This window comes from Xylocopa sonorina, chromosome 5, assembly GCF_050948175.1.
Source record: "Xylocopa sonorina isolate GNS202 chromosome 5, iyXylSono1_principal, whole genome shotgun sequence".
Lineage (NCBI taxonomy): Eukaryota > Metazoa > Arthropoda > Insecta > Hymenoptera > Apidae > Xylocopa > Xylocopa sonorina.
This window is the reverse complement of record NC_135197.1, coordinates 13,103,123-13,119,259: the sequence shown is the minus strand read 5'-3', so window position 1 is coordinate 13,119,259 and position 16,137 is coordinate 13,103,123. Positions and strand designations below refer to the sequence as shown.

The 16,137-nt window shown below is 52.2% G+C and overlaps 1 protein-coding gene across 3 annotated transcripts in view; it reads right to left on the bottom strand.

Moving 5' to 3' along the window:
- Nckx30c (solute carrier family 24 member Nckx30C) overlaps window positions 1-13,444 on the bottom strand; it is a 38,684-nt gene extending 25,240 nt beyond the window's left edge. For all 3 annotated transcript variants that reach the window (XM_076894634.1, XM_076894636.1, XM_076894635.1), the window contains exons 1-2: window positions 12,412-13,444; window positions 5,540-5,563 (exon numbers count right to left, since the gene is read on the bottom strand). In XM_076894634.1, coding sequence (XP_076750749.1) covers window positions 5,540-5,563; window positions 12,412-13,296 — 909 coding nt within the window. In that variant the 5' untranslated portion in view covers window positions 13,297-13,444. The remainder of the gene's footprint in view (window positions 1-5,539; window positions 5,564-12,411) is intronic.
- Window positions 13,445-16,137: the final 2,693 nt, after the last annotated feature.

Sequence of the window (16,137 nt, the reverse complement as noted above, 5' to 3'; positions counted from 1 at the left end):
CCATAGAATGGCGGGGTCGACCTTCTTTTCGGTTGTCCGTTTGAATATGCGCATTGGAGGCCTCACTTTTGCTCCGTCGAGCCGTACACCCACGGGGCCGAGGGAACGCTTCTGTTTAAAGGAGCCTCGTCGGTTTACCTAATCGAATAACGGCGATTCAATCGTTTGGTAGTCGAAGAAGCGATGGAGCGGCTTGGAGGAAAGTGTGTGGAGGGACGAGTGAAAATAAGACGGGAGGGCAGCAAACGTCCACGGTTGTAGGCGAGTGTCGGCTGTTGGACGAAGAAGCGCTTAATGGCCTGTTATCGGTAAAAGCATTACAGTTAATTATACAGCGAAGTCGGCTATTCATTAGCGGGTAGGCGGGCAAGCAAGAAACCGGTAGCGCGCGCCAAGTAATAGAAATATACCCTTTTGTCGGCGACGCCATAATTTCAGGCCGTTCGTTCCGGTCTTACTTAATCAAAATTTCCGCTCGGGACTATTCCAATTACCGCGAGCCCTAAATTCTTCAGCGCGGGAATGGAATCGATGGCAGGCGGAACGGAAGCCGGGGAACGCGGCGGAAGTCGAAAGCGCGGCGGAAAGTTTGAGACGCGCCGAGGCGCGTCGACGCTGTCGATACGTCAAGCGCGCGTGAAAACGAGGCGAATGAAACGGGCGTTCTCGCCGTCGCGACGCTCGATACGTGCCCGCGTTCGCCTTCCCGTTTATTCCCCCTGCCTTTCTTTCTTCCCCCTCGTTCGCTTTTTTTCCACGTTTCCGGGTAGCTCGTCGCGTGTGCAACGCGCGGCCATCCGAAGCGAGACCAAGTCGCGTCGAACTCGAAGGGCGTAGGCGTTTATCGTAGCTGGCAATATTTCAAGAACGCGTCGCTAGGCAAAGAGCAGCGAGCAGACCAAGCGAGTTGGATCCGTTGGTACTCGCTACTTGCTCGCACTCGAACAATACCAGACTCGATGCTCGCCAGGGACGACGGTGTTTCGAACGAGCAAACTTTTCCATCCCCCTTGCGAGGGGTGCGCGCTAGTCGACTCAAAGGGTGAAACGATCCTGGACTCATAAACGAGCCAGTTTCGGCTGGAAACAGGCCTGGTTCCCTTTAGCCTCTCATAGTTACTTGTTGTGCGAGCTTTGCACTTTCGCCACGGTAATATCGCCACGTTGGAGCGGTTGGAGAACGGAAACGCGACGGTTCGATTCTCCTCGCGCGGATCGTCGCTTGGTGCGAGTCGATCCTTGAAGTTCTCCAGCGAGAGGTTCGAACGAAGGGTTGGCAGGGTCGATCGAGAGCAACGCGCTCGAAACGCGTGGAAAATGCGAGACTAGCGAGGCGATCGCGGAAAATAACAGCGATCGGGTGTACGCGTGGCGATGACAGATGTTGGACGAGGCGACGCGGGAGTACGCTGGGCTGTCCGTTGGACCCTTTGTCTCGAAAGATCGGATTGACGTAATTAGAGGGAGCACGGCCGCTGAAATATTTCGCCTCGTCGACGGCAATTGGGTCAAACACTGGGCGAAAGTGAACTACATTCGTCGAGCCACTCGAACCGAGTGGAATCAATTAGGATGCGGGCGAAAGGAGTTCTTAATTATTTCGCGGTCGTTAAAACGAGCGACGCGAGAGGAACGCGAGTCGTTCGAGCGACGGAGTCGCGATCGTGGATCGTCTTGCGAGACGAATGGCGGAGCGATCTCGATGGAAACGATCCTCTTCGTTACCAGCTGGTTCTTCTCGCGAGATAATTGAAAATACGAGGCCGCCTCGTGACACCGTTAACAGCAGACAAAGCCTGAGGGTCCAGAGGATGCTGATGAATCGGAAAGCCTCTTTGTGGCATGAATGGAACGGCGGGTAATATTAAAAGCGTCGAACAGAGAGTGTGTGCGTTAACGTGCAACTGGGCTCGCATGCACCGCGGAGCTGCCGGAATATTCGTAAATAAATGATCGGACGACTCGCTACTGCCGAGTCGATTCACTGCCATCGCCTCTCCGTGACCGTTCCCTACCCTAGACCTGTCCTTAAGCTCATTCCCTGCTTCTGTTTCCAAGTATAACGGTTCGAACGCTGTTTTTACACCGCGAACTAGGCTGCCCTCGTCTAATCGAGAATCAGCTCGACGTTCTTCTCGCAGATCGATATCCGTCGATTCGTTTCGCGTAGATGAAAATAACGACCAGATGAGAGATCACCATTGGAGATTTGCTCGATGTTTCTTCGAGAGAGTTGAAATTGGCGCGACTCGATCATCGATTCGCTCTAACGTATCGTATCCTCGATTCATCTTTCGAAACAAATGATCCTGGTGTTGTTCACGCGTGCGACGAGTATCGGGCATGGAACGCGCACAAAGCGAATCGAAAACGCGCTCCACCGGTTTTTATCTGTTTTTTTTTTCCCAAGGCAAAGTGTGGAGCGCGAGCAGAAACGGAACGTCCGATAGCAATCGAAAGTTTTACGCCGCGCGTTGGATAATATTGCGGTCTATAATAGACAACTCCTCTGGCGAGCCTGAACAGTCGGCGGTCGCGGCCATTTTCGAAGCAATAAATATCCACAGCCTGTGCCCGATAGCGCGGCTATAAACGATATTAACCGTCGCTGGGTACACATTTGCGCTAATGCGGGTTAAACTGTCGCGACAGATATCAAAAGTCCTGACCGCGAGTGAATCTCTTTCGTTATTCCTCCACTCTCATCCCGATCTCGATGCAACGTTCCTCCAAAATGGGGAGAGATCGCGCAGTAGACGCCACTTTGATAACAGCGTCTCGTGTACGTCTCAACCGTGTGGAAAAGTTCGCGTCTAGTTAATTACAATCGACGATCAATTTTTTTTTTCTCGAGGAAGAATTCCGATTGTAGAGGGTTAACGAACACCGATGTTCATTACGTATTGATGGAACGGCTCGATGAAAAGTTCCGCTGAGACGAGGAGGATGGGGACTAAGCAAACGGCCGATCAAGCGAGAGGAGAAGGAAATTAAAAGACGTGGAAATGAACTGGCGAATCGAGCTCCGGGGTGGAGTGAATTTTCTCCGGCTCGTTTCGACGCGGAGGATCGGCATCGGAATAAGAACGAAGGGAACGCGATCCTCCGCGACGATCTTACACGCCTTCGCAGCCTTCGAGAATCGAGGCGAAGGTTCTCAGGGAACGAGCGACCGTGATGATACCTCGACGCGAACCGACTCTCCCCCTCGAATCGATTACGATTTCCGTCTCGATAGGATATCGCTAACGGTAATAGGGTTGATCGTGACGAGCTGGCGAGCGTTATTGAGATTCGAGAGAATCGGCTGCATCGCTGTAGCAAGTTTGCGTCAACCACCCCTTTACTTTGGCTCGCGAAACTGGCCACGATCTAAACTACCTGCCTTTCTCTCTCGCGTGGAACGTTTCAAATGGAATCGGCAATCGGCGCCGATAGCGCCGCAATTACGCAACTTTTACTCACGACCCAGTTCCCGTTGCCGTGGGAAATCACTCGCCTCAAGTTCCCTCGTGCAGAATATGCGAGGAAGGACAACAGTCTCGCAGGAAACTTCCTTTCTTCGAGCGAGTTACGCGATCGTTTAACCGAGCCGATTTATCGCGATTGAGAAAGCTCGTGGACTCGTTGTCGCTGGGGTTGCGCGGATAGATCGTAGGCGAGATTTTAAAGATCGATGCCAATTGCAATGGTGTATCGTTCGATTCTGTGAGGGGCTGTTAATTAGCGAGGTTTACGCGAAGGAGAGGAGCCAGGTCAACGCGAGTCCATCGGCTAGTTGAACTCTACGTGATCGGGCTACAAACTCGAACCACATCACTCGGATATCCAATGACCCGAGACTTGCGTTCAGCTGAACTCCTTGGGATCCCATTAATTTCTGACTTCCCGTTCTACACCGTATGCTTGAGTATAATATGCTCGACATGGATACTCTCGTCCACGATACACGCTTGCGGTCTCAGTAGAAATAAAAACGATCCCAAATTGTCGATGAACAACGCAAGACGCGAGGAGACACCAGTGCTGTGGTCGAAAATCAACGAACGAATGAACGAACGGAGCACTTCGATCAGAGTGGTTGCGGATCGTTCGTACTTACCGGCGTCACGATGGATGTTGTCATCGAACGGAACACTCGCGCTCGTGTACGTTCAACCGGTCGAAGCAATTTCTCTTTTTCCTTTCTTTCACCCTCCCCCCTCGTTTTACCTCCTTGCTCCCTGTGTGTGTGGACTTGAAATGCGTGTACGTGGAGTTCACGTGTGCTGGTCGGTAAAACGAGTGTGTACACGTGTGTCAGCGAGTGGATGCTGCGTACGTGTACGTGTCTACGTATCTATTATGCGGAAACGGGGTTGAGGGCGTGGATAAACGATTCTTTTTTGTCGCAGCTGCCACTTCTCATGCGCGGGAGCGACTTGCCTGCACCGGTGCATCCTGAACCGACCCGAGGGTGCTTGATGGAAGAGAGATAGATCAGAGCCGCAGTGGCTGAAGTCGAAGGTGACAATGAGGCCGCGCGTCGTAATCTCACGGACAGATGAAGAGACCTCTGCCCCGTTCTACCCTTCAATAATTTACACCCACCCCCTGGGTTCGAATTCCCTTCGAAATATCTCCAATTCGCGACTGTCCCACCCTTCGATTCGCTGATGTCGCTTCAACCCTTTGACTACGAAACGCACGTGCCTCCGTGCTTTGATCCTCTGTTCGAAATTTCAAACGCGCTTAAATCTCGGTCCTCTTTTGTATTTCTTCGTTAAGGATAGTCGTCTGCAAACGGGAGCAATGATTCCAAGCTAAGCAACGGAAACGCGCAGGGTGGCTGTCCAATGAGAATTAATAGCACTGGATAAAGCCACCTCCCATTGGGCAGCCGTACCACGGTTTCTACGATATGAAAACATGTTGTCCATTAACCGGTACCAGGTGCTCAAAGTGTATTTCCTCGTTTGCGATATAACGACCACGTGTTCGCGATACAGAGGCGCATAATCCGACGGAACAACTTCTCGTAGTCGGTAGATATGCGTTTTTAAGTAAACAAAGAGCAATGAACGTTTAAGCTCCACGTACATCCGATCAACAACGGATATCGTATTTTAGTTTTCGACGGTGAAACGCGTCGCAGTCAAAGGGTTAAATTAGCGTATACATCGCGTTAGAGAGTCGCGATCCGAAAGTCGCGCGCGTCCGCGTATGCGTCGCGGAAGCGTTCGTCTGCGCGACTTCCGGAGCCATCCGGTTTTCACTTTGATGCTGTCATGAATAAATACATCGATCAAAGGCACATGACACAGAATCATGCATCGCGCTGACACGACGCGCCACGGCTGCTCGACTTGCGCGAGGGGAGAGACGACGGTTCAACCCCCGCGCAAGTTCAGCAGCCGATGGTGTGTAGAAAGTTTGTCAACGATCGTGAATGAGAAACGCATAGGACAGAGATAGAAAGAGAAAGGTAGATAGATAGATAGATAGAGAAAGAGAGAGAGAGAGAGAGAGAGAAAAAAAGAGATAGAGACATGCGACTCACCAATGCCTGGGCGGCGCTCTGGTGCTGCAAGCAAGAAACACCCAGTTACAATCACAGTAACGACAATCGAGTAATTGTTTGGTTGATGATTCGTGATTCTCGCAAGGCGGCACACATCCACACGAAAAAAAATGCAGTGCTCGCGTAAGCGTTTCACATCGACTTGTGCACAGAGAAAGAGAGACAGAGATAGAGAGAGAGAGAGTGAAAGAGATAGAGATCACGCGTCGAGGGAGGAAAGAGTATGCGGCGTCGTAAGCGTGGCCGAAGGTCGCGGTTTAATTAGCGAATAACAGGGCTGAGGGAAGGAGAAACCGAAGGGGAGAGAAAAAAAGAAGTAGAGACCGTGGACAGGTGGAAGAAACAGAATAAAAAGGAAAAGAGAAGAAGAGAAACGAAAAAACGAGTGGGGGCGAAAGAAGCGGAATCCTTGAAACTTACTTTTAGTCGTGCAAATAATTGCGACCTTCGATCGATACGACGGGCATCTCGTTTCTTGAATGCGGTTCGTTTCGTTCTCTTCCTCGCGACATCTCGCAAGCTTGCAGGGCGGATAGAGAGGGGTGGGAGGACGTTGGAAAAAGCAACGGGGAAGAGGCGAGGGTGCCTCTCGACGCGAGCTGTAGCGAGCACTCGACTCTATAGTAATTATGAGGCACGATGATTGCTCGTGGTGTTTCTGAGGTGTTCGATGCTGATCGATAGAGTAATTTCGCCGGTGGCTCGGGTCAGCCTGTCGGCAGGGGGCCAATTAAAACAAACCGTCGCTATGATCCCGTCGTTTTCGCCAGGCCTGGCGTGTGTTTGCGAGGCGGCGTCGTGTTTGAACGCGGTCGAAACGACCTATCTCGCACGGCTCCGTTCGACTCTCGCAACCGAGATACGCGAACGATGCATCGATGCACACGTGTGCAACCGCCTAACGCACGATCTGAATGGCTTCCGGAGTCCTACTTAATTAATTCAGGCGAAAACCGCCAACTCGAAGGCGGGGGCCAATCTTCTTCTTCTGATCGCGAGAACGCTAATGCAAACGGTGGAACTCGAAATTGCTCGCGCGGTGGAATTCAGTTAACCCGGAAACGAGCGCAGAGTTCGTCGAAAGCGGTGCTTCAGTGCCGGGCTGAGAGAAGGCGCGTTTTATTTGGTTGCCCTCCCCGCCAACGGAAGGAGCCTTGTTATTAACGCGGAGAAGTACAGGGTGGATGTAAAGGAGGAAAACGCAAATTGGGATACACATCGAACGGGGGTTGGAACGTCTCGAGGCACGAATGACTCGGGAGAACGCGAACACAGTTGGGACGGATGGTAAAAAACTTGCCAACAACCGGTGGATTTAATAAACTCGAAGGTGAAACTATCGAGCGGAGAATAAATTAGCTGGGACGTCGTAGCTTGGCGCGGTTCGAAGGGTAATTAAACGCAACGCTTGACTGGGGAACGAAACGGAAAGACACACGAACGATTTCGAGCGCCGGTTAAACGTTCCAGCGAGTAGATTAGACCGGCGTATTAGAGGCGAGAACCTTTCGCTTTGAGCAGAAGTTTCGCCGCTCCAAGTTTTCGTGCTTCTTCCGCCTCTTGACGAGAACGGCGAATCCCTTAATTGCGTGTTTCCTCGTGAAGGGAGCCTGAACGAGGCACGTATAATGCCGCGCGCACGCTGGCCGTGCCTTCGAAATCGATCATTTTTGCACGAGCCAAGTTGGTCACGGAAACAGAGAGGGGAACGACAAAAGCCCGAAACAAACCAGCCTCGAGCACGCGGCAAACTTCTCCCTCCCGTAGGCGTGCACGTGCGAGACACAAAGCCCAGCCCAGCTATGACAATGCGGGAAATTTAATTAGGAAAAGTTGCTCACTCTGCGTGAGCATTCCGATCGACGCGTATCCGATTATACGTACGAATGCATCGAGGACGAACCGAGTACCAACCACCCATTCAAAACGCCCGTCCCCGCTCGGCTTCGATCCGAAACTTCGCCAGCTCCGAACGTTCGAACAGTCTCCTCGAAAGATATTAATTACCGTAATCATTCTATCGAATCTCTGCTGGAGAGACTAATACCCAGCCAGTTGACCCGGATTCTTTTCATCCAACTAAAACCAACATAACCGACCGCAACTCTCTCGTGGGATTACTCGGAGGAATCGAACAGTGAATCGATCAATGTAAACTGTGCACCGTTCGTCGACGATTTACCGTAATTCGATGTTTGTTCTCGACGTTTTGTGATAACGACGCATCGTCGAATGGACGATGGACGCTTCTTTGCATCCCCCTGGAACGGGGTGTCGATGATCGGATGCTGCAGCCCTTCGTACGCGATTCGTTCCCTTTCACGAACAGCGGGTCGATTATCGCGAGCGTGATGTCGATCCATCGATCAGGAAGCATCCGCGCGAGATCGTTTTACCGAGTGCACGGAGCCAGAGCGACAGAAAGATGCATCGTTTCCTGGGAAAGCGGTGAAATGTCATTGGTCAAGGTAACGTTGGGACGAATTTCCAGCCGCGAATCGATATTTCAACAAAAGAATCCCGGCCGCGCATTATCGTTAGCCGACGAGAATACATTTTTCCCGGGAGGGAAAAAAGAGAAAAGAAAAAAAAAACAGGCGGCGCTGAGTTGAAACAACTTTTGCATTTTGTTTGTTTTCCGACCGCTGCTCGCGAAACAGTACAACGATCTAATTAAGCGAGCGGCTGCGCGTTCGATCGCTCGATGGCGAGTCGTTCGAAGACACTTTTGAAATGTCTCTCTCTTAATTGCGACCGTTTAATTGTAAACGCGGTACAAAGCGAGGCGAGCCATAATTCGGTCCGCGTTACCCTCCAAGAGGATCTAATCAAAAGTTCCGCTCGATTCCGAGCGACAAGTATCCCCAATTAGGGGATGAACGGGAACTCCTCGACTTGCTGTGGACCGATGTGGACAGAGGGAGCGTCGCTGCGATCGTAAACGTTAATCCCCCGTGGTTGAACGATTCCCCTTCTATCCGATGCTTCGTCTTTGAATAAACCATTTTGTTCGACGGCAGTACATCGTTCGAATAAAAATAAAACAAGTATCGAGGAAAGGAGGAATACGACAGTCCGCAAATGAAACGAGCAATCGGGGGAGGCGGAAGATAACCGTGGTCGGTAAATGTAACGTCAAGAGCACGCGAGGACAATTGATTTCAAAACTCATTTATCTACGGGTAGAAAATACTTCCGCTGCTTCGATTTCCTTTGTGTCGAAGAATCACGGTCTTCCAGCTGTATCGTCAGCCAGATTTATATCGCAAAACCACCCCCACGCTGTGTCCTCTCTATTACTCGAAGCGTTTCAGGGTATTTCCAAGTACTTAAAACCCTAAAAACGATACTACGAACTCCACGAGCCGGTTGTAGCTCTGAATAGTGGCACGATTTACACGTGATGTATATACACAATGTCTATGGATCGTGGTACAGCTAGTTTCGCGCCAGCTCGCGAGCCAGCCACGGTTCAGATTTTCATATTCTCACAGCGGGAACCCTTGTCCCTTTTCAAGGGTCGCGACTACTCCACACGCACCGACGGAACAGCACCTCGCGTCGAGCACCCTCGAAAATTTCGATGCTCGTTCCGTAAACGTTTACACGCGACGAAGAAATTCTCGTCGCACCGTGAAACAAAAAAAAGGAAACACCTAATTGCTGCGAATTAACCCACGCTAGGTTCGTCGAACCTACGCGAGAGACCTTAAAACTCCTTCGAACCCACCCTCGCGATATCGTGGAACCAGAGAAAAATCCGACGAACTCGCGTGTTCCCAGCTAGTAAACGTTGTCACTTCGTGACAACTAAAAGCGCCAGGTTAATCGTACCATTAGCGCGAGCCGTTTACTCAGGCGGTCTTGTAAATTACTTCAGGTCTGCCTGGTGAGACGGGCCTCCGTAGGCGGATCGCTGGTAACTCGAGCGTGAATCCGATCAGCGTACGTACGTTTTATACAACGTAAAGCGGAGGAAGACAGAGAGCGTAGTACACGGAGAGGTGAAAGCCGTCGGGTAGTTGTATATCGTCGCGGCGAGGTTAAGCGTGGAAGGGCCTCTGTCGAATCGATTCGACGATGGGTGGAGGGCCTCAGCACACTGCAATGCCGTAACTTCTGCGAGGAGGAAGGTTCACGAGGGGCTGGAGGCCATCGCGAACGGCCACCGGAAGAAAATGGAAATTGAACAGGGTGGAACAGATGAGAGTAGGCGCCGATGAGCTCCTCTCGCGAACCCACTGACTGCCTCGCAGTCCGCGGATATCTCTCGACAGAGGGTTCGTATATTAATCGAACCTTTAATTTCTCCATTGGCTCCACTGTCTGGATTGTAGCTTGCTCCTCGAGCTGGAATTCAGGCGATACGACGATGTGGTAAACGCGCTCGATACGGCAATGCTGTCTAAGCAAATTAGCGTCTCTCTCCATCAACAGAGATACTGCATATTGTTTGCTTAGTCCTAGGTAAACACTTTAATTCCTCTCGATGGTTTACGCTGAGATAGCGACGATTCGAATGTTTGACTAAAACGTAACCGTGCGAAAGGTTGGTGAATTTGCAATCAGATGTACCCGATGCGAGTTGTTTTATGAAATATACATAAAGGGAGGGGGCGAGACAATTTTCGTAATGGAATTAAATCTAACTGCGAAAGGGGTAATGGAAATTTCGATCGGCGAATCTATCTGCATACGGTTATCCAGTCGTTTGCGTGTCTGCCTTCCGTTTTCACCAATCGCTAATCAGTGTCAATAAGAGAATTATATTTCGCGCCCTCGACGTTGCGTTTGATTGACAGCGACCGTTTCACTGTTCCGTGATGGTAACACAGCGCGTAGAATCAGCGTGGGGATAAACCGGCACGGAAATTGCGCGATTTAACGGCACCCGTGGAAACCTGTCCAACAACCTCGCCCATCCTCATCAATTATCCGTTCGATTTTCTTCTCCTATGATACTCTTCGGTTTTCCATACACGCGATCAAGATGTTAAATAAGCAAACGAATAAATAGACAAAGATTCCGCGGTGGCATTCGCTCGATGGAATCGTGCTCCGGCCTTTTAAAAACGAGTCGAGAGTTTATGGCTCTGTCTCACGACAGCGAATCGTTCGTACGGCTTTTACGCGGGCGCAAGCGTAACGGTCGCATCGCTTTTTATCAGCCAGAATCTTGATAATGCAATTAGCGCTCTGACAGTTCCCATGTGCTATCCATCTTCCTGCCGCGTGACGACAAAAATTTCTCTGCAACGCAAGCACGCCGCCAGCTATGAAAACGTAATCGCGTCGGCGAAATATTATGCAACCGTTTCCATTCTGAACGCGGCCGGTGGAACCTCCCTGCTCGCAACGTGCATCGAACGACGCTAACGACTCCGCGGATCGACAAACCATCGATTACGGCTAATCTAGTCCGCGATTTCTTCATCGAGGTTCGTTTTTTTTTTCAACACCTCGGATGCGACCGTTTCCGTGTCGCGATGACTCGCGTATCGGCTCCCATAAATTTTTCTGCCCCAATCGCCGTAACGTCGGGGTTGAATCACGCCAGGATGCTTGCCCAGGATCGCTATCGTTTCAGAACCTTTTAGCCTCCGTTTTTATACGCGACAATGGAGCGAAGGACAATTTTACGTCAGCAATAAAATATAAACCCGAGTGCAATCGTTCGTGTACACATTCTCAGAGCGGATCGATCGATCCGGTTGAAGGAGAGCATCGAAAAATATGCTCCCCGCGAGATACATCACCACAAAGGAGCTCTCTTCCGGATTCGTGATTGCGGTGGAGCGTGTCCTCTCGATAACCAATTTCACCTCGACCCGTCTCGAATTTAGAATCGACCTCTGTCTCCCTGGATCGCTCGACGATCGACGAAATGTTCGCTCGACGAATCAGGATCCTCCCCCTTGTCGAACGCAAGTTGATCGTTCGAGAAAAATTGAACTCGCGCGACCACTGTTCGCCGCTCGATCGAAGGAGCAGGCGTCGGGAAGATCATTTGCGGAAGTTTAATTAAAAGTTGCTGGCAAGATTTTCAGGAGCGAGTAAGAGACGTGCTCCTTTGATCCTGAACTGGGGTAGACGCGGTAAGTGTGCTAATTAAGCGCGCCGTTGGATGAGACGCGCGTAACGAATGCAATTTATTCGTCAAGATCGACCTCGCGTGAAGTGCAGGGTGGCGAAGGGCCCGCGCGCCGATCCGAGGGCCAACGGAATTCGTCGCGGTGCATAACTCTGTCTTCACCTGGTTTACTTTCGGTACTTGTTCCGAACTGGACGCACGAACGACAGGAGGGCGATCGATGCTCGATGTTCGAGCAAATAAATGCAAAGTGGATGGAAGTACCGAAATCTCGTTCCATTCGCTAAAGTAAGCGGATGATAACCTGGCTCGATCGTTCGATCGTGGAACAGAAGTCGTAGAGGGAAGTGGAACGGTCGAACGTTGGCAAGGGGACGGTGGTCAATGTCGCGAGCAGGCATATTCGAATCGAAAAACGAAGAGAGAAGCGAAATTGTGGCAATGTCCGGGAACGAGGCAAAACACCGGCCACGAGTAGCCGTGCGAGTAGGCAAAGTCACGCGACGGTTTCCTCGGGTAAGAACGAGACGGTACGAAACGGATGAGGAGCTCGCAACGCGATGGGGCAGCCGCAGAGAACGTTAGGGATACAGGTCGTCGTAGATCGATCTGACACGCGAAGATAAAAAGAGAGGCAGAGGGAAGAACGCGAGGGGAGCGTTAGGAGGAGGGGGGTGTCGTTAAGTTTGGATAGTAAGAGTCGATTCTCTTCTCGTGTGCATATACCCGTTTACGTAGGAAACAGCGTGTTGTTACATACCGAGGGCATCAGCTGATCGGTAGACCTAACTCGGGTCACCTTGTTCCTGTAGAGCACTCTCTTGACCAGCCTCTCCATCGGTTGGTTCCACTTCATGAAGCTCACGTAAGCCAAGTAGAATCCGAAAAGCACCAGCGCCTCGTACCAATGAATATAATTATCGTGGAAGAAATAGATCAGGGTGAGCAGGCTGGCGCTATAAAAGGTGCAGTCGCGGAACAGAGGCCACCATGTGAGGGAGAGCACCGTACGCGAGAATATGGCGCACATGCCGATCACGAATAGGATATTGAAAACGGCCGAACCGACGATGGTGCCGATACCGACGTCGTCGAACGATACGAACACGCCGATGATCGAGGTGAACAGTTCCGGGGCTGAACCACCGGCCGCCATGAAAGTAGCACCAGCAACGTCGTCCGCGATCTCGAGTTTCTCGATGATCACGTCCAATGACGGCACGAAGAACTCGTCGCAGACGATCGCCAGGGCGACGAACATGTACACAACACCGATTACGTGAAGTAGCACGGCACCGTGTCGCCGTTGCTGGACGGTGAATAGATCGGGGGGAAAGAGGGGCGTCTTTTCGGAGTCATCCGCGGCTTTCTTGTGATGACGAACCGTACCGTTGTACCCGTCCTCGTATTCATTGTTGTTGCTGCCGTTCGGCGATATCGTACCGTTCCCCGTGTGCACGTAGAGGGGCGTTGTTGTTTTGCTGATGCTCGTCTGAAGGATGATCGGATTGTTCGGCGCTGGCCTGTGTCCCTCGGTTGTAGCGGGACCGATCGCCAGGGCCAGTAGGGCCGAGGCCAGTGCAGCAAACGCGAATCGCCGCCTCCTCCTCCAGCATGTACGTCGTTCGCCGCCTGTCGCGATCATCGTCGTCGGTGGTGTTGCTGGTGCTGGTATCTCGCACCCTCGAGGACGTTCGCCGTCGTTAGCGAGTCCTCCGTCCTCCTCCTTCTCCGCCTCCGTCTCCTTCTCCGTCTCCTTCTCCTCCTTCCTCGTCTTCTTCTTCTCCGTCCTCTTCCTCCTCTTCCTCCACTCCGTCCTCCACCACCACTCTAGCCTCCGCCGCCGCCACCGCCGCCGCCACCTCCTCCGCCTCCTCCACCACCTCCTTCTACGTGTCGTATCGTGTCGCGGCGCGGAGGGTGTACGCCAGCAAAGGTACCCTACTAAGGCTGGGTCATGTTGAAACACCGAGGAGCTGCTCTCGCATGCTCCTCCACCTTCGATGGCTCCCTCCGACGAGTGGACCTACCTTTCGCTTCTTTCCTCCTTTCCTTATTCCTCTTCCTTGTTATTCCGCCACCCTCTCGCCCCACCGCCACCCCCTCTCACCCACTTTAACCACGCTCTCTCTTCTCTTATCTCCGACTTCTCTTCTATCGCACCGCGTCTTCCTTTTATCTTTTTTTTTTTTTTTTTTTGCGCAGTCTCTGTTTCCGCTCCTCTTTCTTCTCTCCTCACTTTTCTCCTGGCGCTCCTTTTCAGCACAGCGTTACCGTTCGTTTCGTTCGAAAACAGTGCCACTCGTCCTTACTCGGAAACGTTCACGACGCGAGCAAACGAAATTCGCGGACGCCAACTCTACCGATGCTCTACGTAGACTAATCGTCGTTTACGCGAGGGATACACTCTCTGCTCTTCGACGCGAACAATATTGCCGGATATCTTGTTTCTTCGTCTCCTTCTCCTGCTTCCCGGCGGCGTCGTCACCGTCGTCGTCGTCGTCGTCGTTGTCGTCTTCGTCCTTCTCCTCGTCCTCGTCCTCGTCGTCGTCGTCGTCGTCGTCGTCACCACCGTCCTCGTCGTCGTCGTCGTCGTCGTCGCCGTCGTGGTCGCTAGGATGCGGTGGATGGTGCATATAACCCTGGATGGATATACAGGAGCAGCAGAACGGCGCCCCCGCCGCGATGCCCGCCCGCTGCACACTGGAACAACCCTGTTCCGTTCCGTTCCTCTCTCTCGACTCCCTTCCCTCCGCCCTTCTCACCTTTTCCACTACCTACTTCTCTCTCCCTCCCCGAACATCCTCCCTCTCCACCCTTCCGTTAGAACCTGTCTCCTTCACGCTCTACACTAGCCACCGTTACAGTTTCTCTTTCCTTCCAGTAACCCTCGAAGCGCCTCCTCGCATTAGCTTCTTCTATCTCCTTCATCGACATTGGACGCCTTCCATCTCCTCGCGATCCTCCGCACGCTCTCCTTCTCGTTTCTTTCATCCTCTGTCTTCCTCCACTTTTCGCCATCGCGTCGTCCCTCTCTCTCCCTCTCTCTCGCCCAAGCGAATACCACACTGGATCGCGTCCTCCCTCTCGTTCTGCACCCTATATACTCCACCCTGATCCGTGTCTCTTTTCCACGGACACGTAACGCCGTCCTTCTCCCTCGACAACGTTGCTCCTCTTTTTTCTCTCTCGTACCATGTGCCATCGCGCTCTTTCTCCGGTGGTTTCTCGTCTCTGTCCTCGCCACTGTCCGGCTCTTCGTTCCTTTCTCTTCCACCACCCCGGCAGCAGAGGAGCCACCCTCCGATATCCGCCGTCTCGCTCGCCGCTACCCTTCGCCCGTGCTTTTCTCCTCGTTTCTCTCGAAATTCCACCCCATCCTCGGGCACCTGCTGGAGATAGTGGGTCGTGGAGGTGGGAGTCTGCGCACGTGTAAGCTCGCGGTAACGTACGTGCACGATCGTACCCCGGCACATGTATTGGTGTGCGCCCGCGCAACCCTCGCTGGGCCTCCCGCTCGATATCGGAGAGTCGACTCTACAACTCTACGCTACGAATCCTCCACATAATATACCGGGTGTCGTCTGGATCCCCGTCGCACCTGCTCGGGTTTTTTTCTCGCACGTCCGACTACGTGCGCGCTCGTTCCACTTCGAGTCACGACCGTGACAATAGACCCCCGTTGCCCCGACGAGGAGGCTCGCGTTCATGGGATCACGGCGAGGACGCGCGCGGGACCAACATTCTGCGAAATCACCCTCTCGATATACCGTAATCGGGCACAGCCGTGAATCAAACTTGGCTGTAGGAATTTTCAGGGAACGCGGCGGCTGCGATCCATTTTGGAGAACACGTATTCGCGTTTAATCGCGATTATAGATCGCCGCGGAGGGGAGGAGGCGCCGAACTAGGGCTCCTTTGGAATGTCCCGCGAAGGAACCTCCATGTTTTCTAAACAGGACGGCGTTCAACCTTCGTTCGAACGGTGACGGGGCGATGTCTAATGTCGAAACTTTCGGACAATACCTCGAGTACCGCGCCTCTCCAGCGATTCGACGTTTAAGCTCTACTTACCAGCAGAAGAAATTCGAGATCGCTCGGTCTTCAGAAATGCTGTATAGCGACGGCCACGATCGATCTTTAATAGACAATACGGTATCCGTCTATTTGCCAGCGATACCGCTCCCATCCCGCGTCGTCAGTAATGAATATTACCGTGGATTTATATCAAATCGTATCTACATCCCTTGAAATAATAAACATCGTCTCCCGTCTTTGTAGCTATCGCATGCTGCTTTCGCTCTAAGCGACTTAGCGTATCTAATTCAACGTTCCCCTAACGAGTACAATAGCTGGCTTAGCGCAAACTTTGTAATCGGGATGGCACACGGATGCGCATAGCGCGTCGTCAGAATTCCCTCGTCAGCCTTGTCGCGGAGACGAGATCGCGTCTCTCGTCCATTCTTCTGCCAGCTTTTCCGCGTTC